This window comes from Triplophysa rosa, unplaced genomic scaffold (genome assembly GCF_024868665.1).
Source record: "Triplophysa rosa unplaced genomic scaffold, Trosa_1v2 scaffold88_ERROPOS1393935, whole genome shotgun sequence".
Taxonomy (NCBI): domain Eukaryota; kingdom Metazoa; phylum Chordata; class Actinopteri; order Cypriniformes; family Nemacheilidae; genus Triplophysa; species Triplophysa rosa.
In genome coordinates this window covers 41,510-67,876 of record NW_026634898.1, presented here as the reverse complement: position 1 = coordinate 67,876, position 26,367 = coordinate 41,510, and the positions used below count along the sequence as shown (strand labels likewise).

Sequence of the window (26,367 nt, the reverse complement as noted above, 5' to 3'; positions counted from 1 at the left end):
CACGTTTTTGATAAGTTTCTTTTGTTAAATATTATTACCCATTTTTAACTAAACGTAAGAGCTTGTTAATCGACGTCACGCGGCGTTGAATGTTGCGCCATCTTGGGAGGACGGCAGCTATAGTGCGTTCAATGCAGTGTTTTGTTTTTCTTGTTTGATTAGTAAATATAACTATGGTAGGTCGGTCTTGCTGGGTTAAAAACTGCAATAGCATTAAGCAGAGTCATTCAGGAAAAGCCCATGGTTCTTTCACTTTAGATATCTCCATATAAACAAAACAAGTAATGGTACATATCAAAACAATGCTAGCATTGGAGTATTATCCTCCCAAGATGGCGGTGTTCTGTCGAATTGTCAAAAAAAAGGCACAGTGCAATTGTCTTACCCTCTCAGATTTTCCTATATTTAATATTTACAGTGCAATTGTCCTACCCTCTCAGATTTACTCTCTATATCTTTATTTTATGTTTATTGTATTGTATTTCTTAATTTTTTATACCCATAGGCCCTTATTTAAATCATTGTGTACTGTATTCTATTGTGTTATGGTCTCTGTGTACTGTTGTTGCTGTTTCTGTGTTCTGGATGCTCCTGTCACCAAAACAAATTCCTTGTATGTGCAAATACTTGGCAATAAAGCTCTTTCTGATTCTGATTTTCCTATATTTAATATTTACAGTGCAATTGTCCTACCCTCTCAGATTTTCCTACCGCAGGGCTAAACCACATCGACAAAATAAACCGGTAGCATAATTTTACAATGCAAAATACTCTGTCAGATAGTCCTACCAGTTTAAAATAAACATATAAAATAAATTTACATCATAAATACCCTGTCAGATTATCCAACCAGCATAAAATAAACATGTAGGATTAATTTACAGAGCAATATGCCCTATAAAATTGTACTACCAGTATTAAATAAATATGTAGAATGATTTAACAACAATCAGATTCCCATAGCAGAATAAAATAAACAGGTAGGATGATTTTATAGCGCAAAAAACGACGTAACATTGATGTGCGCATGCCTGGTAGGATAATCTGACGGGTAGGATGCAACATGCAACATAGGGCGTGACGTCAGCTTCACGTTTGTGTATCATTGTGTATGCTATTACGCCCAATAAACCTTGTTTACTACAAGAGTGATTCTAACCTGTAATACGTTTATTTTGTTTTTAAGTAATACATAAAAATTGCGCAAATCGGCTTGGAACTCTGTTATAAAATGCGCCGGTTTAGAACGAATGGCTTGAATTTTGAAAAATCGAATAAACATGCTTTTATTTTGAAACACTGGCCGTAGCCTCTGCGCAGTCTTCCGCATCGCTGCGCTCCACCAATAGGAAGCGGACAGGAGTTCACGCAGGACTGTCTTGGCCGCACTGGCATCTTCACAAATGTTTTCTAAACTTTTATTAGTTGTTTTCTTCGCTGTTATTTTGCAAAATGCGCCATCAAATGGGCAGAAAAAGAAGGAGGTCAGTGGGTTTTCATTTAGCAGTTATGAAATCATTTCAATCTCTTGCGTATGCTGAGCTCGTCAGTTATTCAAATGACCCGACGACTGATTTTTAGTTTTAACATTTCGACGACATTTTAATATTTACAGTTATGAAATCACTGTTAGTTAGGCCATCATCTATAAATCATCCGATATTAATGACTGACCTCAGATCTGTTTAGTGCATGTTGCACATTTGACCCAGTATGCAAACTAAGCTTAACTTCCTGTTTTACAGCAGCAGCAGAAGCTTATCAACTCACCCGACTGCTTAATTATTCAATTTATTATTCATTACTTTAAAAACTCTTTTTGATATGTGTATAATGTTTGTAAGGACTAATGGCTGTCAGAATGGCTTCTGATAAATTGGTGGATAAAGATCTGGACTGGCAACTATATAAATGTTGTAGGTTCAAACCTCACATGGCTTTCACCATTACGTCAAGAAATGAAACAAGCCGTAACTGGAATGAATGTGTAGTTAAAATAAGCTTGCACAAATTACTTGCAGTGTCACTCTCCTGTGAGTTCTGAAGTATAGACAATGATAAGGATTCGCACTGATACAGTAATACTGTACTAGATGAAGACACAGACTCTAACTGAGTGCACTTGTTGCAGACTCTGCTGTCAGAGAAGGTCACTCAGATGATGGAGTGGACCAGTAAGCGTGCGGTCATCAGACTGAATGGAGAGAAGTTCAGGAGGTTAATCAGAGCTCCTCCGCGAAACTACTCTGTGATCATCATGTTCACGGCCCTGCAGCCGCAGAGACAGTGTGCAGTCTGTCGGTAAGCATTCATTTCACATAACCTTCACGTTGGGCCTCATTCATGAAACACGAGCAGAACGATTTTTTGTGTAAAGTCGTTTTGACGTCAATTTTCGGATTCATGAAAATGTTGGTGTTTTCAAAATGTTAGGTGGTACGAAAGAAATGTACACCTGCTCCATAGCACGTGTACATAGTGCGTAAAACCCAAGGGGCAATCTCTCGTGAAACCAACACGGAAGTGACTAAACTGCAATTCATCGACTGGCCGCTAGAGGCTGGCTCCAAAACAGAGCAGAATCTCATTGAGCCCCATGTTAAAATGGCCAACTTTACAGCACAAAAAAAACATGTTTACAGCCTGATACAAAAAAATTTGTATGCGATGCCAAGATGGCGACGACCGGCTCCGCCTACTTTAGGGTTCATTTTTATTCTTCACAAACATTTTATTCTATGGTAAAACCGCACGTAACGTTCTGGGCCCATATTCATGAAAAATCTTAGCGCAAAGAGTTGCTCTTAGTGACAAAATTCTAAGAAAATTCTTAGAAATGTGGGCGTTTCCCCTTAAAATGACAGAAAAGATCCTAGTAAAGAAAAAAGTAATTCATAAAGTATCTTAACCCTTAAAAGAGCTCTTCAGGTCAAACATTTTAGGAGTAGCGAGGAGGATGTTTAAGAGACTTAAGAGTTTCTTTAGCAGCAGAGAAAATGGACGAAACACAAAAAGTAAGAAGATATGTGTTGCAATGCATGACAATTTCCATATTACTTTTAAGGTTTATCAGATTTTTTATTGTTTTTGTGTGTGTTCAACTTTTGATTATCTTGGTTTTGGTTTCCTTGTATAGCCGCTTTGATGCAATGCAAATTGTAAAAGCACTATAAAATTAAAATAAATTGAATGACAGTGAGTTAATAAGACACAACACATTAGATCGTGCAGGGTTCATGTTTGTGACCGATCCTAGTAGAGACACACTAACATCTCCAAGACAGCGCAGAAAATGCCATAGCTCCAGAAATAGAAGAAATCACCACATTAACATATTTGGCAACTGGAGAAATGCAGCTATGCAGCAGAGATGATTTGGTTCTGTCACAACGGTCACAATCTGATCACACAAACAGCCCTTACAGAAACTTATTGTGTCACTGTTCATTTTCTATTAAATATGTTGACATTGACAGCATGGTAAATAAAAATATATAAATTTATGAAGAGTTTGGTTCCAAAATGAGATACTCAGTTTTTTTTAAAATTCACGTTAATAAAAAACATGATTTTAGATTTTTTTTAAAAACAGAGTTATCTCATTTTGGAACCAAACTCTTCACAATATATATATATATATGCGTGTGTGTGCGTGTGTGCGTGTGCGCGTGTGCGCGTGTGCGCGCGTGCGTGCGTGCGTGCGTGTGTGCGTGTGTGTTTGTGTGTGTTTGTGCGTGTCGCGTGTGAGTATGGTAAAACAGGAAAAAAGACATGTGCAATTTCAAACTAATGACCCTATACTTAAAAGCGCTCTTCTTCCTTCTTGGCCAACAAACCAATGACAGTCTTCAAAAGACATAGCAACGGGGTCAGCCCCGCCTCCTCACTAATATGGGATTCCTTTTGTGCCAATAAAAATGATGAACGCAAACTTTTAAAAAAACGAACAAAAATATACAATGAGAAAGAAAAAAAACACTTTGATAATGAAAACAATGAACTCAGTTGCAAGAATGTGACATGATTTTCAAATAAACTGCTATTTTTATTAACAATTTTCTAAGTTTCGTTTTTGCAAATAATAGTTTTGAATTCGCTGCTAGATTTTTCATTTGCGCTTTCCGAGTTTTCGTTTACGCTTCTCAAGTTTTCGTTCGCCTTTCTGGCACAAATCTCATGTGTGGGCGGGACTTATGGCCACTTTACTCTCATTGGTTAGTGAGATTTGGATTGACAGCTCCCTAACCAGGAAGTCGATACTGAAGACAGAGCGGATTAGAGAGCAATCTGCTTGCGGTTTTCTGTATTGTATTGTTTTAGTGTTTGTACTTAAATTACTTTCTTATTTTATTATTATATTAGCAGGGTACCAACTTTCACCAGAGGTGGACAGTAACGAAGTAAATTTACCTGAGTACTGTACTTAAGTACACTTTTTGAGTATCTGTACTTTACTTGAGTATTATTTTTTCTGAGTACTTGTACTTTAACTTAACTACATTTGAAAGACAAATATCATACTTTTTACTCCACTACATTTATAAAAAGGTCCAAAGTAGAAAATGGTTTCTATGCAGCAGGTTTTCCGGTGTGCGTCATTTATCTTGCTTGCGATCTTCCAGGACCTTTTACTGTTGCCAAGTATTTCAGTTTTTCTAAGCTCGCGGTTTTCCGGCAAGCTTTTAATGTCCATTTAGCAAAAAATTAAGCAAATCTGGCAACTCTGGGATCTTCCCCGCTAAACTAATGTAAACGTAGGCGCTGCTACACCGTTGATAGCGCTCTAAAAAGGCAAATAGAACATTAAAAGAGGAAAAAGGCACATGTTAAAGTGTGGTGTAATCATCTGTGGGTTACGATCAGTCAAAGAACATAGAAACATCGTAATGAAAATGATCGGCATAACGGCTAAACGGTAAATAAGCATCACATACACCTTGAGCTACGTGTGCGTGTTAACTTCTGATCTGCTGCTGTATCATTTAAAGCGATTTGGAGAATGAATGATGTTTTTACTGAAGTAACTATAGTTGAAGTATTCCTGTTGAAATAAAAACAATAGAACCCTGCCCAAAATACAACATAAAATGTAATGGATTTAATGGTTATAATGGGAATTGTACTATGGATACTTGTTGTCTACTTGTATGTGATGGATTTTATTGGTGGGATGGTACCCAAACACACTACAAAGAGGAATTTAATTTAAAAATCTCATTCTACTTCAAAAATTCATTGTTTTTTTCTGCAGGGATGGTATTTGCAGTAAAACCACAGTATCCACAAATTTACCATTTTCTATATATAGGAACCATACTCCAATTAATAATCTTTAGTAAAACCACAGCAACTAAACATACCATAGTTTAATTATACTAGCTATAGTTTATGTTTGTAGTTAAATTATGGTAATACAAATGGTAATAAATCCAACAAACACATGGCTTCTACACTTTACTATTTACAAGAACCTTACTACTTACTGGTAAATTGCTGCTAAAACTGGTAAAGGGAATATACAAAATAAAAGAACACTGCTCATAAATACATATAGGCCTAGGGGGCTAATGAGGATAATTAGGCTAAATGATCATACAGGATTATATCTAAACTAAACATAGTATGTGCTAAACATATAAAGCTCTTAAAGGAGTTGCTCACTGCAAAATTTGCCCCCATTGACTTTCCATAGTAGGAATAAAAATACTATGGAAAGTCAATGGGGGCAAATTTTGAAGTGAACTACTCCTTTAATACAACTGATACTGTGAGCTACTCAGTGTATTCAGTAGGTTGCTTCAGAGGCATAAGGTATACGACAATAAAACAATGCACACTGACATAAAGGAAATTTACTTTTAATACTTGAGTACTTTTAAAAGCACGTACTTCTGTACTTTTACTTAAGTAAGAATCTGTCTTTAGCAACTTTTACTTGTAGTGGAGTAATATTTGACCAGTAGTATCTGTACTTTCACTCAAGTAAGGAAGTTGTGTACTTCGTCCACCTGCTGTTACGTAACGTTGCATAGGTGTTCAGGTTACGTTAAGCGCTCGATAGATACCATATTCACATGACAACTTTACGTGGGTTTAGAGGCCGTCAAGACAGCAGTCTATAATTTATAATTACAATGATATCAGGAAAACGAGATGCCTAGTGAGTTTTGAGGAGATATACAATAACGTGTTATGCTTCCAGTTCATATTTCTAATTTATAGATTATAATCGTGGTGGCATTTTATGTATCGTTTCTATCTTTAAATGTTTGTTTATAGTTTAAGAAGTCTCTCTTCTGCTTTTCTTTAACCTGTTTTATGTAGGTGTGTAAATACATAATGAAATTGTTGTTTGCAAGAGGCAGACTAAATTAATAAAACATTCTAAGGCCTCTAATTGTGTCACCTTATGAATTTGTTTTGTTGTAGCGTTTAAAAACATAAATGTCATTTGAATGTATTGGTAGTGTTTTATGAGGTGTACTTTCTGTGAATGTAAAGAAAGGGGTATATACGTAATTCACATGAGTTTAAAAAGAATGATACAGTACTTAACTTATAAGTGGACTTAATTCTTTAAAAGGAGACTGTATGCAAGAGCGACATCGTCATCCTCCTCCTCAGCTGGACACAAGTCACCCTCAGGTACATTTATGTAACCGAGATAATAAAATCGCTAAAAGTTTCTCTGTACAGTAACTATGCAGCAATGTTTTCATTTAGCATGTTAATTTCTCACAGCCCAATAATCTGTAACGTGTCTTTATTGGATGTTATAATGCAAGTTGTTCGTTCCTTTTTAAGAAAATAATCTTAATAGTCCATAAAATAATACCTGACAAAAAATATAAAGCACACAATGAACGCGCTTAGTAAAGACAGAATTGCTACTGTACAGGAATAAAACTTTAGTGCTTTTCTTTATTATCTGAATTACATTCATTTACCTGAGGATGAGGAGGACGCTTGGATCCACACCGCGCGTGACTTACCAACTTCAAATACCAATTACTAATATACTAACTAAATAAGAAAGTAGTTTCAAGTACAAACGATAAAGATAACAGCATGCAGATCGTTCTCTAAGATTCGTTGCACTGTACTGTCTTCAGTATCGACTTCCTTGTCAGGGAGCTATCAATCAAAAACTCACTAGCCAATCAGCGTAAAGCGGCCATAAGTCCTGCCTACACGTGAGATTTGTGCCAGAAAGGCGAACGAAAAATTGAGAAGTGTAAACGAAAACTCGAAAAGCGCAAATGAAAAATCTAGCAGGGAATTCAAAACTATTATTTGCAAAAACGAAACTTAGAAAATTGTTAAGAAAAATAGCAGTTTATTTGAAAATCAAGTCACATTCTTGCAATTGAGTTTGTTGTTTTCACTATCAAAGTGTTTTTTTTCTTATTGTATAATTTTGTTCGTTTTTTTTTTAAGTTTGCATTCATTTTTATTGGCACAAAAGGAATTCCATACACTAAGATAAAAGTTTTTGTCTTTTCCTTGCTCGGAGTTGCTCTCAGATTGATCCTGAATCACTTTTAAACTAAGACTCCTACGTAGAAGTTTTTAAGCTAAATTAAGAGTTTTCTTTTAGGCCCTGTTCTTTTAGACAAACTGATGACACTGCATTTTGATGCACTATGTATCATAATGATATTTCACGCGTTCTTTTGCCCTGTCTTTGATCATGTTTTACTTTGGGTGAAACGCAGAGCTCCTCAATGTCCTTTTTTACCCAGCCGTCCAATCACAGTAGAGAAGAGGAAAGACAAAGGCTGCGTCCGAAATGTCATACTGTGACAGTACGTACTGAATTTGAATAAGTAGCTCCCTATCGGCCGTTAAAACAGTACGTTCTATATAGTATGAGTGGGAGCAGTATGAATACAATTTGGACATACTGCGTCCGCCATGTTTTATGGTCATGTGACCTGTATGCTCTTTGACCTATGATGTATTAACAACAACCTACACGTGAGCGTCTATAAAAACATCATTTAGTCAGGAGAAATTCATTTATTGGCACTTACATTAAAAACGGACGTCTGCCTTAAAGTTTTCCGCTATATTTATTTGATTTACTTTTGAAATGCGACCGTTGCTCAGCTCCCGTGGCATCATGGGATAGAGAAGTGTCCATCCGATCCACACTCACGAATCTCGGCGGAAGCAGTAGACCATCCGGGTATTTCTCGCCTACTGTTTTTTGCATCCTGAGGTTTCGGACGTACTACTCATGACTCATACTCATTTTCGCCTACTATATAGTATGGAAGTAGCTGATTTCAGACGCAGCCAAACACTACATTGACCAACCATCATACACAACGATGGAGAAGTTCATATTAATGGTTACTACATTTTCATATTAAGTAATATTCTTTATAATAAGATACTAGTAACAAGTAGGCTAACTGATGCGGATATTCTCAATCACAGCAACCAACGCATCACTCGCGCAGCGCCTCCAAAGCGCTCTCAGGCGCCACCAGCTGGTTGTTTTCAGAAGAGCACCCGGTATTATTATTTTAGCTGGCTAAAAACGCTTTGGTGGACACAGCTTAATTGATTAATTTATTGGTAAGCATATAGCCTATTAGTATCTATTAAAACAAAATAATCGAGGTAAAACGATTATTGTGCCACATTACATTTTGCAAGGATCCTCTTTTTTTCTTGAGGTATGACTCCACAGCGCACCCCTTTCCTTTACAGCGGTTCAGCTGTGCTATTTCTTTACATTTATTTTTCAGTTGAATTCAAAGTTATTTATTTTCTGTTGTTTTAAAAGTTAATGAGTAATCGTGTTAAATAATCGGGATCTCAATATTGGCCAAAATAATGGTGATGATGATTTTGAAACTGTGCTTCTGACGGTTTTTATTTTATTTACACATCAACTCTTGGAGTCCCTGGGACCGTAAACAAAGAGAGCAAAGTCCATCTCAAAGAACAAGGGTTAAATTCAATGGCATTATTATAACCAGCTCAATGTTTTTGCTTTGATTTTCAGACAGGCAGATGAAGAGTACCAGATCCTTGCCAACTCTTGGCGATATTCAAGTGCATTTACTAACAAGATTTTCTTTGCCACTGTGGATTTCGATGAAGGTTCAGATGTTTTTCAGATGGTAAATATTCCAATGTTGCAAAGTTATTCTCGTAGGGAAATCACAGATTAAATGTCACACCTGAGGGAAAAACACAAGGTGCTTTATGGGAGCGGGGGCACAGACAGGTCTCTCTGGATTTTCTCCATCAGGAAACGGTTGAATATTGAGGCGTTCTACACTAAATGCTAGTTTGTTACAACAAAACCTATGCTTATTTTATTTATGTGTCATCCAAAGCTCAACATGAACTCGGCTCCAACATTCATCAACTTCCCAGCCAAAGGTAAACCCAAGCGAGCGGACACGTACGAGCTGCAGGTTCGGGGTTTTGCGGCGGAGCAGCTGGCTCGATGGGTGGCGGACAGAACAGATGTTCAAGTAAGAACGCATTCGGCCTTTCAACACACTGTATGGTCAAGTGTTTCTATTTAATGTGTGCTGGCTTCAGATCCGGGTGATCAGACCTCCTAACTACGCCGGGCCGCTGATGCTGGGATTGCTCCTGGCTGTCATCGGCAGTCTGGCTTACCTGCGGCGGAATAACCTGGAGTTTCTGTTTAACAAGAACGTCTGGGCTTTCTCTGCTCTGGTGGGTTTTTCCGTCTGCTAAGACCTTTAACTTGACTTAATGCTGCTTCATAAAGTGGTTTTATTTACATCTTGCAGTTGAAATAGAAGTGATCTTTCACACAGAAGAGCTGCATCCGTGTTCTTATTTGGACGTTTCTGTCTCTAGTGTTTTGTTTTGATCATGACATCGGGCCAAATGTGGAACCACATTCGCGGGCCGCCGTACGCTCACAAGAACCCAAACACAGGTCAAGTGGTGAGCCCATAACCCTTACATGAGCTCTGTGTCAGCTTATCAAATGGTGTTCATGTGACACGCCCGCTATATGTAGTCTGTCTGTAGCTCACCAAGTTTTGGACTTGAGGCTTTGGTTGTTTGGCTTTTCTTAGCTACAGGGTAACACATGTGTCTGTCACTTTCAGAGTTACGTCCACGGCAGCAGTCAGGCTCAGTTTGTGGCAGAAACGCACATCGTTCTTCTCTTCAGTATCCTTTACGCTCGCTGTGCTCAGATCAGGTATTGTACGTCATGTGGATCTGTCACCCGTGTGTTCCTCAACTGTCTGCTTCAGATGGGGCCGTGACTTTAGGGATGGTGCTGCTTCACGAGGCCGCCACCACTGACCTGGACGTCGGCAAGAGGAAAAGTATGCTGTCAAAGCAGTGATGTGATTGTTCCGTATTTTCAGACCTCGTGGGACGACCGGTGTAAATTGAGCAAATCACAGTGGGGGGGGTCTTGCAATGTGCGCGGCATCATCATTCAACCGGTAAACTGGTCCTTGATGCCTTTTACATCGTGCACGTTTATTGAGAAGCGCAGAACGATTTGGAGCACAATAATCAATTGTGTTGGGTTTGATGTGGTGCTGCACAGACGGATGGGTGTATGACATCATCAAAGTAAAACCGACTGTTCTGTATGGTTTCAAAACGCTGGCGGTAGTTATAAGTTATACTATTTGTCTGGCGCAGCCCCACATGAAGTCCAACACACTAACGCATCCAGAGAGGCCGTGGAAAAGACACGCAATATACTGTAGATGGATTAGTACTTATAAAAACTTATACCATGGTCTGTTTGAATACTGGATTCTGATTGGCTGGAAGGTGTGCATTAAAAGCCTTTAACGCACAGGTAGCTCCAGTCAGTTTGATTACATTTGAAATTTAACTGACAAAATCACTGTAATTTTCACCTGTTTGATCTCAAATTTCACTGTAAACATCAATAAAAGATTTAACTTGGCAAATGACCGTGCTATAAGCGGGATAATCCACAGCTAGCCGTGCGTTAAAGGATTTTAATGTACTTGGCAGAGGCAACCACTCTGGTTCTTGGCCTCCACGTCGTGCATTAAAACCCTTTAACGCACGGCTAGCTGTGGATTATCCCTTACATGTAGCATTATTTTTACTCGCATTCAACTTCATTTCAGTGGGGAACTGAACAGTGTTTTGACAGTGTAAGTTACAAAATGCGGTAAAAACCTCAACATTTTGGAATTCTGAGTCGTCTGATATTCATTACAGCAACATTTTGACTATTTTGACTGAAATAGCGAAATGGCCATAAAAAATTGAATGGCTTGAAATAATAGTAATGATTAAATTACTACTTGTTTATAAGTCATGTTGCAATGAAGGGTCTAATAAATATGGAAATGGTAATGTACAAAAACTTCTAAATTTATTTAGAACACATTATATTGTGTGGCACAGTATGAAATGTTTGTTTCAGGACAACAGGTTTAAAGTATTTAGCCTCCCAGTCCTTACTAAAGTTCACTTAGGACTCAACATTTTATTAGGAACATTAGAAACTCTTTTTTTCATGGTTTATTGTCATTTTACAATATTTTTGGAAGACAAATGAGTAAAAAATATGTATCATCATCTGGAGGGTGGGGATAATATGTGTGTTGGGGCGTGGTCAGGGGGTGTGGCCTGTGTGCCTTCTTTTTTGTTCTTGGCCAATCACATGCCTGCAAAGGATGAGTACTGGATGGTTTGCTGAAGACAGTTTATTAATATTCTCCTGTTTTCTCTTCAGTTATGTGTGTGGCAGGAATCGGTCTAGTGGTGCTGTTTTTCAGCTGGCTGCTGTCAGTCTTTAAGGCCAAATATCACGGATATCCGTACAGGTGAAGCCATCCACACCACCACCAACACACAACACAAAGGGTTTTCCCTATACGGTAAACCAGCGACAAAAAATGGTGTAGCTCATATGACTGGTGCGTAATATTAGAGGTAGCAATACTTTTGTGTGTCAATACCATATCCAAGTTAAACAAATCTAGATTTTATTGACCACATTTCTTTAAAAAATCTCAATTGAAATTTACCAACATTTTCTCAGTCATGCTAACCTAGGTGTACATGTCTTCCTTTCTTCAGTCTTAACACAACTGGAGTCATAATCCGGGCTTTATAATGCCCTTGAACAGTGAGTGAATCTCAGCGTTGAAACCCGTTGGCTCTCGTGTGGCTCTGAACCAATGGGATTTGACGTTGAGATTCCGTTACTATTTTTGAGTGAGCTATTAAGTGTGTGGTGCTTTAAAAAGACATTTTCAATATGAACTGAATGTGTTCTTGTGTGTTTATCTCCAGCTTCTTGTTCAGCTGAAGACTGCTGGCACCCGTGGCAGATGTTGACGTTTCAAGTGCCTTCATGTTTAATATTGAGTGATGGATCTGGTAAACGTCTGCTTCACCCTCTCTACAGGACTTTCTTCTTTTCTTGTGTGTGTTTTTTTAAGTGCAAACAGAAGCATTGATTACATTTAAAAGTTTTGAACGAGCGTTTGAGTTGAGAGTTGATGGTCTGGCTTCAGTTCATTTGAAGCAGATACACTGTATTGCATTGCTTGCTGCAGTGTCTTGAGCTTCTAAAGGTGATCAAATGTACACTTGGCTTGTGAATTTGGTTTGGTTAAAATACTTGGACGTGGGAGGTAGACCGAGACCAGCACGGTATTTCCAATTCTACCTCATCAATGTGCATATGAAGTGTCCAAAGTGAGGTGTGAGATGGAAGGAAGCTCAGGGTGATTGAATGTGTCTTACGTGAGGAGAGCAGTTGAATGTTTGCTCTTGTTATGCCTCAGGTGATGCCATGTCTGCCATTAAAAGTGCCTTGACTGCTTGTACACTATGACTGCTTCTCTGAATGATGTGTCGTTGCAGCCAAACCGTTACAAACGTACAACAAACATCTGCAGATGTAACGTGCGTCAACACCCTGTGTGTTTAAAAGCATCAAAATCAGCCCGTTACACTTGCATCATTTGGTTATCTACAGACGTCTGGGATGCAAAAGGAAGAAAAGAGCGACGCACACTCGAGCGAGCTTCAATGCTAATTCTCAACTATAATGCATACATATATGATCATAATCACTCATGTTTATTCCATATAATGTGGCTGACTAGCAAAGTAGACTCCTCATAGGTGCATTAGTATATGGAGGACAAGAAGTGGACATTATTTCTTAGAAGTGGACATTAGTCATTTGGACAAAATCATACATACATGCTTGTGCGAAGGATGAACTGATCATTCAGTTAAACTAGAACTATTGCTCAGATATATGCGTGACGACCTTCATCTGGCGCGAGAGCCCAAATATATTTTACACACACACATTTCTGCTCTTATTGAGCACAATTCTTTGTTTGCAGCACGTTTTAAAAGTATTTATTTCTTGACTATGTGTCACGTGCCTTTAAACAAAGAATTATTATAGTTGTCCTCATTCGCTTGGTGCGTTTCTCGGGTCAAAACAGACATATTCAGAACATCTTGTTCAATCTTCACATCATCTGATCACTTCTGCACCTCATAAGAGCAAGGTCTCATTCTTCTGTACGAATTGCAAAGGTTGTGTTTCCTACATTATCAACCGCTTTTGTCATTATACTTGCTCTCTGTTGAATAGCGTTACCCCCCAACCCCCCCCCCCCAAAAAAAATATACCTTCGCACAAGTCATTATATGCAAAATGGGGAAATTAGTTTGTGATTTCCCCCCACTTCTGGTGTCATTTCACAACCTGCCCCAGACACTCTGCCTTCATGGGTTACAGAAGAAATGTCAACAAAATCCACTAAAGAAGCCGATTATAAATAAAGAAGACTGTAAATAAAAAACTGACTGGAGATTGATCCACTGGAAAAAAATATGTCAGTATATGTGAACCTGAAAAAAAACCTGTCTCTCACCAACAGGCCATCCCAGAGCACAGAACAGAGAAGGGAAGACTGTATTAAAGGGGTCATATGACACGACTAAAAGGAATATTATGGTTTGTTTTAGATGTAATGTAATGTGTATACAGGATTTAAGGTTGATAAACGCTGTATTTTCCACATACCGTGCATGTTTGTATCTTCTCTTTGCTCCGCCTCTCTGAAACGTGCTGATTTTTGACAAAGCTCATGGCTCTGAAAAGCGAGGTGTGCTGTGATTGGTGGAATACTGCAAGCGTGTGAGGGAAATGTAACGCCTCTTACCATATTTGGAACATCAGGTTCCTCTTCAATTGTGCTGACAGGTACGCCCACCTCACTTGCGTATACATTTGGGCGGTCTTAGTCAAATCAGACCACCAACTGATGTAGATTTGTGGGGGTGTGGCTACACGAGGCGTTTCAGGCAGGTCTGGGTGAGCATTCGCTTTTACATAGAATGACTCTTTTGTTCCCACACTTTCATTTCTGCAATTTTACGTGTCTAATACATGCATGAGCGACTTATAACACACCAAAGACACAGAAACACACGTGTTCACGCCATATGACCCCTTTAAAGTTTTACTTCGTCACATTCTTCTCTTTTAAAGTGTTCTGTACTTTTCCCCATTTGCTTTACATCCCTCAAAGCACTGACACACAATGATCTAGACATTACAGGATAAAATACATTATTGATCATATTAACATGTACTGTATGATAATATTATTTGAGTACTCTTTATGTGAAACTTGCTTTTAGAAAATAGGAAATTGGCGGTGTAAAAAATAATTTAATGTGATGTCGCCTGTCGTATCTGTCTCTTAGTAGCTGTTTAATAGAAGGCTTCTTTAGTGGACAAAATAGATAAATGTCCAAGTAACACAATGAAACTGAAAGTGTTCCTAAGTTTTCAGCATCACGGACTAGTATGTGCTGAAAATAACGTGACACAAAGAAATACATACTGTATAGTACATTAAATGTGTGGACAATACATTTCATGCGAATATAAAGCAAAGAAAGGTTTTAACTGCAGTAATCATAGCATTTGATTTTATATTTTAAAAATATATTTACATTTTATCATATACAAGTGCTGGTCATATAATTAGAATATCATCAAAAAGTTGATTTATTTCACTAATTCCATTCAAAAAGTGAAACTTGTATATTATATTCATTCATTACACACAGACTGATATATTTCAAATGTTTATTTCTTTTAATTTGATGATTATAACTGACAACTAATGAAAATCCCAAATTCAGTATGTCAGAAAATTAGAATATTACTTAAGACCAATACAAAGAAAGGATTTTTAGAAATCTTGGCCAACTGAAAAGTATGAAGATGAAAAGTATGAGCATGTACAGCACTCGATACTTAGTTGGGGCTCCTTTTGCCTGAATTACTGCAGCAATGCGGCGTGGCATGGAGTGGATCAGTCTGTGGCACTGCTCAGGTGTTATGAGAGCCCAGGTTGGTCTGATAGTGGCCTTCAGCTCTTCTGCATTGTTGGGTCTGGCATATCGCATCTTCCTCTTCACAATACCCCATAGATTTTCTATGGGGTTAAGGTCAGGCGAGTTTGCTGGCCAATTAAGAACAGGGATACCATGGTCCTTAAACCAGGTACTGGTAGCTTTGGCACTATGTGCAGGTGCCAAGTCCTGTTGGAAAATGAAATCTGCATCTCCATAAAGTTGGTCATAAAGTTTAGCAAAATCCAGCCAAAAATCACATAGTGTGAGCTTGCCATTAGCCATCCAGCCTAAGCCTGTACTCACATTTAGCCCGGTACCCTGATCCATGCCCAAGCGCGATTGTCCCCCTGCGCTCACTTCAACGCAGTCTCAAGGCAGCTCATGACATAGGCACAAACTTTGGAATCTATTGATTCGTATATATGGGCACGAATTTCCTCCATTTTTTCCTGTCAGTCAGCACGACTTTCAATACACAGACCGCGTGTGTATGTACATTTATATATTTATAACCTGATAACAAAAGAAGTCGTACATATTTTAGGATGTGGCTAACCAACATCTTCCCTCACCCCAAACCCTTAAATCACTAATAATAATTTAGCTAAAAACGCGAGTTTTACGAGGTTGCAATGCAACGATAAATGGCTACCCCACTAAAAGCATGCAAAAGCACCCGGGCACGGTTCAATTGGGATAGGGTGACCACTGACCATACGCGCCATTTATTTCTCTTAAGACGTATAATCATTCTAGTTTCATTCTTACCTTGAAATATAATGGTTGCTTTTCTGAAATAAAACCTGATATAATAAACCTTGATGACGTATGCGGTGGACAAATGACCTCCAGATGACGCACCCAAAATCTAGGCAGTGCGTTTCCCGAACAGCGACATAACTGGCTGGTTAACTATGAAAGGACTGTGATGTATGTTGGTTCTTACCACTAGGTGGTGCTCTGTATTTATATATGCGGGAGCCCTACAGGGAAGACGAATAAGAAACACAGTGTGTGGTAAAACAGCTTGTGTGTGTCGTCTCTTTATTAATATCTTTAGACTCTTAACCTAATAAGCCTAGACAGCTATAAAGAGTAACTAAAAGATATCACATGGTGTCAGAAGTGGGATATGGATCAGCTAAAACCTCCAAATGACCTAAGCTTCGAAGGAAATACTGCTGAGAATTGGAGAATCTGGATACAGAAGTTTGAACTATATCTTGTGGCTAGTGGAACATCGGAAAAATCAGGCAAGATAAAATGTGCTACATTTATTCATGTTGCCGGGGATGAAGCATTGAAGGTATTTAATACCATGGATTTTACTGAGGATGAAGCTAATGATTTTGATGTACTGAAAGAAAAGTTCAGAAGTCACTGGGAACCAAGGAAACCAAACGAACTGGTAGATGCATACGTGACTGATTTAAAAAACAAGGCTAAAGAATGTGAATTCGCACAGTTGACAGAATCACTGATCTGAGACCGCATAGTGTGTGGTGTGAACAATGATCAAATAAGAGCTAGACTCTTGAGAGAACTTGATTTGGATCTGAAAAAAGCCATAGATATCTGCAGAGCGAGTGAAATTACAAAAAAAAAACAGATTAAAGCGCTCCACGAAGAAACTGAAGCTACAGTAAACAAAGTAAGTTAAATGAAGTTTACAAAGATTTCACCTGAGAAGAGTGCTGCTTCAAGTACAGTGTCGTAGAAAGAAGAGTGTACTAGATGCGGTTACAGCCACGAGCCAAGGAAGTGTCCTGCATTTGGACAAATTTGCAAGGTATGTCACAGGAAAAATCACTTCGGCAGGATGTTCAAAACACAAAAACAAAAATACAAATCAAAGTATTCGACGAAGAAAGTACATGAGATTGGTCAAGAGGATCTCACAGAGTTGTTCATTGGGGCCATTGAAGAGGAACAGACTCAGGAACAGACTTGATTGCAAATCAATAAAGTAAATGATGCCACAGCATATTGGTAGCAATTATCAAATTGAAATGCAATTTGCAAAATGGCAATGCAGTATGTAAAATGACAATGTATTTATGTCTTTAAATATACATTTAAAACAACATACTGTATGTGCAAAAAGAAAATGAAAATTCAATAACACAATTGACATTTGTCCGTTCCTACACTACTTTTAATATGTATTTTGAAATGCATATTTTAACGCTCTTTAAGTTGCTAAATTAAAATGAAAAGGCATTCCCCGGATTGAGTATATGTGTTTAAGATAGCCAAGCAAAACTGTTGCAAAATGATCATTCAAATGTTATTTTCCCTAAATGCATTAACATTCACGGGTTGAACATTTTGGATTGCATTTTCATTACACAGCGCGCCGAGTGTTGCAAAATTCAATGTGGAGCCACGTGGGCCACGCCCCTCCCCGATACAGCGTCATTGTGTGCGTTGATGTGAGGCTGCAGACAGAGCTGATAAAAGCAATAAATCGCATGCACACGAATCAGAGCACAAAGACAGAAATGGCTTAAGTGTTTCTTAAGATTATTAGGTGTCTGTAGACGATAGAACTAGTAGCTACATTGTTAGAACATCTGGCAGAAAATTCTCTGCCTTATTAGGTGGTGAGCTCGCTATGCTGAGTGTCTCATGTAGACTTTCTCATACACGTGCAGACGCGTTTTCATCATGAACACATTCAGTATTTTGAGTGTTGTTTAGTCACAATATCTTCACACAATCATTCAGAAATGTTCGTTTTGTGAGACTGTACAGCCCAAACACGACCCATCCATGTGGAAAAATTAACCTTGGTTTCTAATTCATCTGGATGCTGCAGTTTGGGCTGTGACAGATCCACTGTAACTCGATTCCTGAAGTTACGGAAACGTTGCGCCACAAAAACAGTTTCTGAATTATTATGTTAAGATATTGACTTAGAAGACAACAAATACTGAATGTGTTGATCATGAAAACGTGTATGGGCAAGCGATTTAACGCTTTTATCACCTCTGCAGCCGGCTGTGGATCTGTCACAGCCCAAACTGCAGCATCCGGATGAATTGGAAACCTTCCAAGCTTTGCACGTTGAATACACCTTTCAGAAGATACCGTTTCAAAAGGTTACCTTTCGGTGTATCTTCAGTTCCTGAAGTTTTCCAGAAGTGCATAGCTCAAAGGTTTGAAGACCTGGAAAGGGTCATAAACATCATGGATGATATACTTGTGTGGGGAGAAAATATGGAACAGCATGATCTAAGGCTAAGGCGACTTCTAGAAAGAGTAAGGAGCATGAATTTAAAATTAAATCGGGAAAAGTGCAAGATCAGAATGGATGAAATAAAGTACATTGGACATATACTGAGTGGAGAAGGTCTGAAGTCAGACCCAGACAAGATCAAAGCAATTGTGGAGATGTCCGAACCACAAGACAAATCAGCTTTAATGAGGTTTCTTGGCATGGTTCAATACCTCGCAAAGTTGATTCCAAACCTGTCAGAGAATAGCGCACCGCTGAGGAAACTTCTGGAAAGTGGTGTGGAGTGGCACTGGGAAACATCACAGCAAAAGAGTTTTGAAGTACTGAAGTCACAGCTGAGCAGAGCCCCAGTACTCAGATTCTTCGATGTCAACAAGGATGTGACTCTTTCAGTTGATGCAAGTTCGGAGGGTTTGGGAGCTGTTATCCTACAGGAAGGACACCCTGTAGCATATGGCTCACGGTCGCTGACTGACTGCCAGAAAAGGTATGCTCAGATTGAAAAAGAACTCTTAGCCATTGTGTATGGATGTGAGAAATTCAGCCAGTACCTTTATGGGAAGAAAGTAAGAGTACAGTCCGACCACAAACCACTGGAGACAGTGTTTAAAAAACCTCTGCAGAAAGCCCCACCACGTCTACAGAGGATGTTGATGAAGCTTCAGCCGTATGACCTGCAAGTCACTTACAAACCTGGTAAAGAGTTGAAAGTAGCAGATACACTTAGCAGAGCTTACTTGGAGGAAGAAACAGAACAGCTACTGGACAAGGAATGGGAAGTACATCAGTTGTCAGAATGTCTGCCCCTTTCGGAAGAGAAATTGAGAGCTGTCAAGGAAGCTACGGTTGAAGATACAGAACTGCAGATGGTGATGGCAGTAGTTAAATCGGGATGGCCTAAACAAATCAGAAGTGTTCCACCTGAAATAAGGAAATACTGGACCTTTAAGGAAGAATTGACCTTCTCAGAAGGACTGGTGTTCAGAAATAAGAGACTGGTAGTGCCACAAAGCCTACGAGCAGAAATGCTGGAGAAAATTCATGAAGCTCATTTAGGAGTGGTGAAGTGTAAAGAGAGCGCGAGAGATGTACTGTTTTGGCCAGGAATGGGAAAACAAATTGAAGAATTGGTGTCAAAGTGTGCTGTGTGCAATACGTTCAGACGGAACAACACCAAAGAACCTCTCATCAGTCATGACTTACCAGCCATAGTGTGTGCAAAGGTAGGAGTAGACCTCTTTCACTTCAACCAAGCAGATTACCTGCTGTGTGTAGACTACTTCTCAAAATTTCCTGAAATTGCAAAATTTGAACAAACAACAAGCCAGCATGTGATAACAGCATTGAAGTCGATTTTCGCTAGACATGGAATTCCAGACGAAGTCTTTTCAGACAACGCGCCTCAATTTGTGAGTGCACAATTTGGAAATTTCAGAGATAAATGGGAATTTAAACACTCAACCTCAAGTCCCAGATATCCGCAGTCGAATGGCCAAACCGAAAGAGCTATACAGACCATTAAGAATTTGCTCAAGAAAGCACAAGAAATTTATGGAGACCTGTATATCGCTCTTCTGGAGTACAGGAATATGCCACTTGGTGGAGTGAAGTTATCTCCTGCACAGCTGCTCATGGGCCGTAGGTTGAAAGCCAGATTGCCTACAGGTAGTAAATTGTTACTGCCACAGCTGCACAAAGGAGTGTATACAAGCCTAAAGGAAAGACAGCTAAAGCAAAAGCTCTACTACGATCGTGGAACAAGAGACTTACCCGCTCTGAAGGAAGGAGAAAAGGTGAGACTGAGATCAGAAAATCGCTGGAAGGCAGCTGTAGTGGTGAAAAAGCATGAAAAACCAAGGTCATATCTGGTACAAACACAGGATGGAGAATTGTACAGAAGAAATCGAAAACACTTGCTAAAGTCGAAAGAGTCAAATTCACAGAATTCACACCTTCAGGATTCATTTCAGCCATTGATCAATGACTGTGTTCCAGATGAGGTGACTACAAATCCAGTAATGCCACCAATAACAACACCTGAGCTGTTGTCTGCAAAACCTGAAGTTGTGGCGGAAGAGACTGTAAAAGTGACACGTTCTGGCAGAGTGGTTAGGCCACCAAAGCGTTACTCTTATTAAAGTTCATAGGACTTAATATGCAGTAAATTTATTCTTGATGTTATTTTGTTTAGTGACATGGAATTCAATAATTTGAAGTAAGTTGTTAAACCAAGTTTGAAAGAAGTTAAACTTTATGTACTGTTTGAATACTGTTATTTTGAAAAAAAAGGAGATGTGATGTATGTTGGTTCTTACCACTAGGTGGTGCTCTGTATTCATATATGCGGGAGCCCTAAAGGGAAGACGAATAAGAAACACAGTGTGTGTGGTAAAACGGCCCTGTCCCAAATGGCGCACTCTGGTCTTGTGGACCTCCTCTGAGTCCACACTTGGTGACGTCAGGAAGTGCAGACCTATAGGGCACTAGGCACGAGTCCACAAGGGTACATGGGAGTGCATTTTGGGACATACTTGAGGTCATCACACCGGAAAGAGCAAGCGGTGCTTTCTAATCACTCTCGTGGTACTTTGTTGTCATTCGCTGATCAGTCTGCGCAGCGCCGCGTGAAGTCGACCACTTGTTGTCCCGCTGTTGTTATTTTGGACTGGAGCTGCCGGTTTTTATTGTTCTGTATTTCATATGTTTGTATTTCATATGTTGATATGCCACCCGAGCATTATGCAATAGGTACTTATGTTTGTAATGCATTCATTTGTCATGACGTCGTGAATGTATATTTATTCATTTGTTTACGCTATACTTAATGTGCATAATGTGTTCTTAATTTGCATATATGTTGTTATTTAATATTTCTCTATAATACAGAAGCTGTGTTGTTCAGATTTACAGAGCCCAGAGACAACTAGATATAAATCTACAACAAAACATGGCTTATATACCTTAATTAAAAAAAATGCACTGCATTAAAAGTTTTTATTCTTGAATAGCTGGCTTAATAGAAAATAAATAAGCAATAATATGAATAAGTAATTAATAAATTAATTTAGAATTTTATCAAAACATATATTTAAAAATGCATCCGTCATGTTTACGTATATGTCTGACATCCACGACACTCCTCCCATCCGTTCTGTGATTGGGCGCTCGCAAGGATTCCTGGGTAGGGGACTTCAGTGGAGTCTGTGTCAATGCGGGCTTCGCCGAAGACGCATCGAGGGCACAAAGGAGGCGCTCGCGAGCAGACTTCTGAGTGCTAAAAAGACAAATGGGACACCCTACAGACTCGTAGACTTGGTGAGAACGCGCAATTTAAGTCCACGAGACCGCAAGTGCGCCATTTGGGACAGGGCCAACGACGTGTTAACCCGTAAATTACAAGTTAACACGTGGTTTTGTGCATGCACATTGGACTATGGAGCTTTACCACCACCTACTGGCGTGGCGTTATTGCTTAAACAAAATGAAGCAAGAGACTAGGCTTGTAAATTGCAAAATTTGATCTAAAATATATACTTAACATTGTATTTTGAGAGCATAAGTAGTCTACAACTATATAGAATGATTACAACATAATTAAAAATCAAGTATTGCTAATTGGACCTATTAAACGTTGAAAGGTATGGCCATATTCAGAATATCAGGCTAATGAAGTATACATTTATTTGCATCTTTCTCTAAACATTTTCATATACACTTACATAATTCTATAGCCAAGGTTGTTTAGAAGAAAAGTAAATGAATATCAATATTCATATGTCAAACCCTATGGATCAATATTTGTTAGTGAGCCCCTTTGATAACACTTATAAAGCTGAGATACCTTTGTGCATTGTTCTGCAATTTTTTTCAAGGTTCAGTGCATTCAGTAATATAATTCAATATAATGCCTTATCATCAGACACACTCAAGATTTGTGAAACCTTTTTTCAAATTTAATCACAATAAATAAAGTTGTAATATTTCAGTGTATGTGTTTGATTCAGGTTAACGGGTGAAAACTGGTGGGGAATAATATGATTTTTGAGGCCACCTTTATTTCTTTATGTATGAAAAGTACAGAGTGTACACTTTCAAGTCAGCTCAGTTTTATTGTCACTCTGTGGGCAGTCGTGGCCTAATGGTTAGAGAGTCGGACTCGTGACCAGAAGGTTGCCGGTTCGATCCTCAGGGCGGCGGGTAATGACTAAGCAAGGCACCTGACCCCTACTTGCTCCCCGGGCGCTGCAGTGATAGCTGCCCACTGCTCCGGGTGTACGTGTGTACACCACTTGCTGTGCGTGTGTTCACTACTCTCTGGATGGGTTAAATGCAGAGGTCACATTTTGGGTATGGGTCACCATATCTGACTAATAGGTCACTTCACTTCACTTATATGTGTGACATACACAATGACCATAATGTTGCATATTTAACATATAACTTATACCAGTGGTCCCCAACCCCTGAAGGGCTAGCTTCCAGAAGATTTCAGTTCCGACCCCAATCAAACACACCTGAACCATCTTATCAAGGTGTTCAGGGTTGTTTGATAATTACAGACAGGTGTGCTGAAACGGGTTGGAGCTGAAGTCTGCAGGACCGTAGCTCTCCAGGAGCAGGGTTGGAGATCCCTGACTTACACATTTATCAAATAAGATGACACTTATCTATACATATATATTATACAGTGGTGTAAAGTATTGGAGTAAATGTACTTAGTTACTTTACTTAAGTATCTTTTTGGCTACTTTGTAGTTGTACTGAGTATTAAAGATATTAGCAACTTTTACTCTCTACTTAACTACATTTTTGAACAAGTATATGTACTCTTTACTCCACTACATTTGTAATGACTAATGCAGTTACACATTACATTTTGCATGGCACCTATCTTATAATTAATATTGCCATTTACAGGGCATTGAAGGTACTACAATCTTGTGGATTTTGCCCTAACTTACAAAAACTTGTCAACATGGCTTCTTTATATGAATATGAGTGCAGTATCAGGTAGATGTCAATCGCTGGCGGTTTATACACGGTTAGCCCTTACCCGCTATTTCTACAGTAATATATTGGCAACACTCTTGCCAGCTAGTTACTGTAGGTCACACATCTACAAAAGCTCTTGTTTTTAAAACTAACTCTTCCTAAATGTGCTCTAAACATGTTTGCTCAAAATTTGACCATGTGGTGGGACTATTGCCATGAAGTGATGTAAACCAGTAAAAAGAATGTATAGTATTTCAATTTTCAAAAGTGCTCTCACACTATATAGACAAAATATTAACCTATAGAATGAGTCGGACACAGAGAAATGAACAATCCACATATGAATCTCAACAATGGTGACAATCAACTGAACAGCTTCATGCTGCAATGCATGCTGGGTACATAGTACAAAACTCATTCATGATTGTTTGTCACCATTGATGAGGTTTGTATGTCAAGTGTCTAACTGTGTCTCAATTGCAAAGAAAGATTTTCTGACAGAGATCTTTCCATTATAACATGTAATCACTTTACCAAACATATCTTAATAAATCTTAAATGCTATATTATTATTATTTAATGATTGAATTCTTTCAGATGTATCTTCAGTTACTAAGCAAACATAAAGTTGCGGTTCCTGTAAAGTCCCTTTCAGTGTTATTGTATAAGTGTACATTTTAAAGCTACAAGAAAGTCAAAGAGTCCAACCAAAGCAAACACTGATCGCCATAATGGTGACTTAAAACATAATTGAACCACTATGAACTAGAGTTAAATCTCAATAAGATCTTACACAGATGACAGAAATAAAGTGAAAGTGGTGTCTGTAATATGTGAAGATGTTATTGATGTTTGTGTTTAATTCTCCTCTGGTGAAATCTTGACAGATTTATTGTGTTCATCTGTTATTTACACTTGTTCATCTAAGACTGTGTGACTTAAGTGCGTTAATAGATTCTTTATAAATGTATCTTCAAACAGCCATTGCAGTAGTTTACTGTAAAACACCTACAGTAACTAGCTGGCAACAGTGTTGCCAATATATTACTGTAGAAATGGCAGGTAAGGGCTAACAGTGTATGTGAAATGAGGACATGACTGCAGCTGGCGATGAGGCCCAAACCAGCATGTCCAGTGCAAAAAGGCTTTGACTTTTTGATTTTACTTAACATTACTTTATTTATCCGTTATATTGAAGAGACCTTTTTGAAGGAGTTTGGTTTACTTATGAGCAGTTGAGCTTAAATGAGACTTGGGTGTTTGTAATAGACGTACAGTAGGTTATGATGTCGGCCATGATTTGTTGCAATTTTGAGGTGTTCAGTCTTATTATGATTTAAGAAAATAAATGCGATTGCTCTCCTCACGAATCGTCTGTTTCTAGTTTTTCACTGATGTGTCTCTTAAGTGTTGAGGACTAGTGCTGCTTTGAGCCTACATTCAGTATGAGTAAAATACTCAAGTACTGTTAAAATCAGATACTCAAAGACTTTTACTCAAGTCGTTTTGGAATTGGTGACTTGTAACTTGTAATGGAGTAATTTTCACTGCAAGGTATCTGTACTTTTACTTAAGTATGGTTTTCAGGTACTCTTTACACCTCTGATATTATACAAATACTTTTAAACTATGAGTATAAGTGGGCCTAACCAATGAGCTAAGAATTCAAGTACATGTTTACCTGCAAAATATTCTATTTTATTTATATAGAGCTTTTCACAATTTTCACTGTTGCAAAGCAGCTTTACATACATCATAATTAAAAACTTAATAACGAAAATACTAGGGGGGAATTAAAGAGAGTATATGGTATTAAGATACATGATATTATTGCAAGTTTTTCTCTATGCAATGTACACTGATTAAACTTAACTGAAATACATGCTATGATTGTCAGAAACTCAATAATTCAATTGAAGTATTTAATCTAGGTATATTATTATTTTAAATATTGTTATATTTAACTTGAAAGGGCAGCTTTCAACTAGGTGTCTTCCTATCTATCCCAGAATAAGATACTGGATGACAAGCAGTCTGGCTTCAAAACAAACCACTCCACTGAGACTGCACTGCTTTCGGTCAGAAGCATTGCGGCTAGCCAAGGCGGATGTGGCAGAAGGGGCGTGGTTCAGCAAAGTCTGCAGCGGGAGAGAGAGTGAAGAGACGAGCGGTGAGTGAGTGCTGCAAGCGTAAATGACGAACACCTGTGTCTTGTTCTAGCAATTGGCGTGGGGAGGCTTAAATAACAGGTCGAGTGAGACCGGAGCTACGACGGACTGCTGAAACCACGCCGAGCTGAAGGACCTGTGGATTATACAAAGGAGGCTCGAAGCAAAAAGAGATTTCGTCTATTTAAAGTGATAGTGTTTGAGTGTGCGCGTACAGCGCTAGAAGTACTTATAAGAAAATAAAGTCTATCAGTCGTCAGCTCTACCCCGATTCCAGCCTCTTCCTTCCTGTTACGTCTTGATCGTGTTACAGTGGTGCCGAAACCCGGGATGGAAGGAAGCAGGAGTGCCGCGGCCAGTGGGGTGAATCCGCCGACTTCGCCGTTTGCAGAGGTGATTACATCACTCGCGGTCCTCCATCGAGAACAACACCAGACCCTTTTACAGCTGCGGGAGGCCCAGCAAGAGGACCGCGAGATGTTCCGGAGCTGGATGCACCGGGAGATTCAGACGGGGGTCCACGCCGAGTGGACCACGCCGAACCATGTGCTGCTACAA

At 38.9% G+C, this 26,367-nt stretch overlaps 1 protein-coding gene across 1 annotated transcript; it reads left to right on the top strand.

The window, feature by feature from the left end:
* The first annotated feature begins 1,333 nt into the window (after window positions 1-1,333).
* Window positions 1,334-12,847, top strand: magt1 (magnesium transporter 1). Its single transcript, XM_057328870.1, has 10 exons — window positions 1,334-1,484; window positions 2,132-2,301; window positions 9,017-9,134; window positions 9,354-9,494; window positions 9,565-9,705; window positions 9,853-9,942; window positions 10,110-10,173; window positions 10,260-10,334; window positions 11,741-11,831; window positions 12,304-12,847. The coding sequence occupies exons 1-10, from the start codon at window positions 1,404-1,406 to the stop codon at window positions 12,317-12,319; spliced, it is 987 nt and encodes a 328-aa protein (XP_057184853.1). The 5' UTR covers window positions 1,334-1,403; the 3' UTR covers window positions 12,320-12,847.
* The last annotated feature ends 13,520 nt before the right edge of the window (window positions 12,848-26,367 follow it).

Excerpts from the sequence above, each read along its gene's own strand:
- magt1 (XM_057328870.1), top strand. The coding sequence starts at position 1,404 with ATGTTTTCTAAACTTTTATTAGTTGTTTTCTTCGCTGTTATTTTGCAA. Across the intron at positions 2,302-9,016 it reads AGACAGTGTGCAGTCTGTCG|ACAGGCAGATGAAGAGTACC; the intron begins GTAAGCATTCAT and ends TTTGATTTTCAG. Across the intron at positions 9,706-9,852 it reads TCTGGGCTTTCTCTGCTCTG|TGTTTTGTTTTGATCATGAC; the intron begins GTGGGTTTTTCC and ends TTCTGTCTCTAG.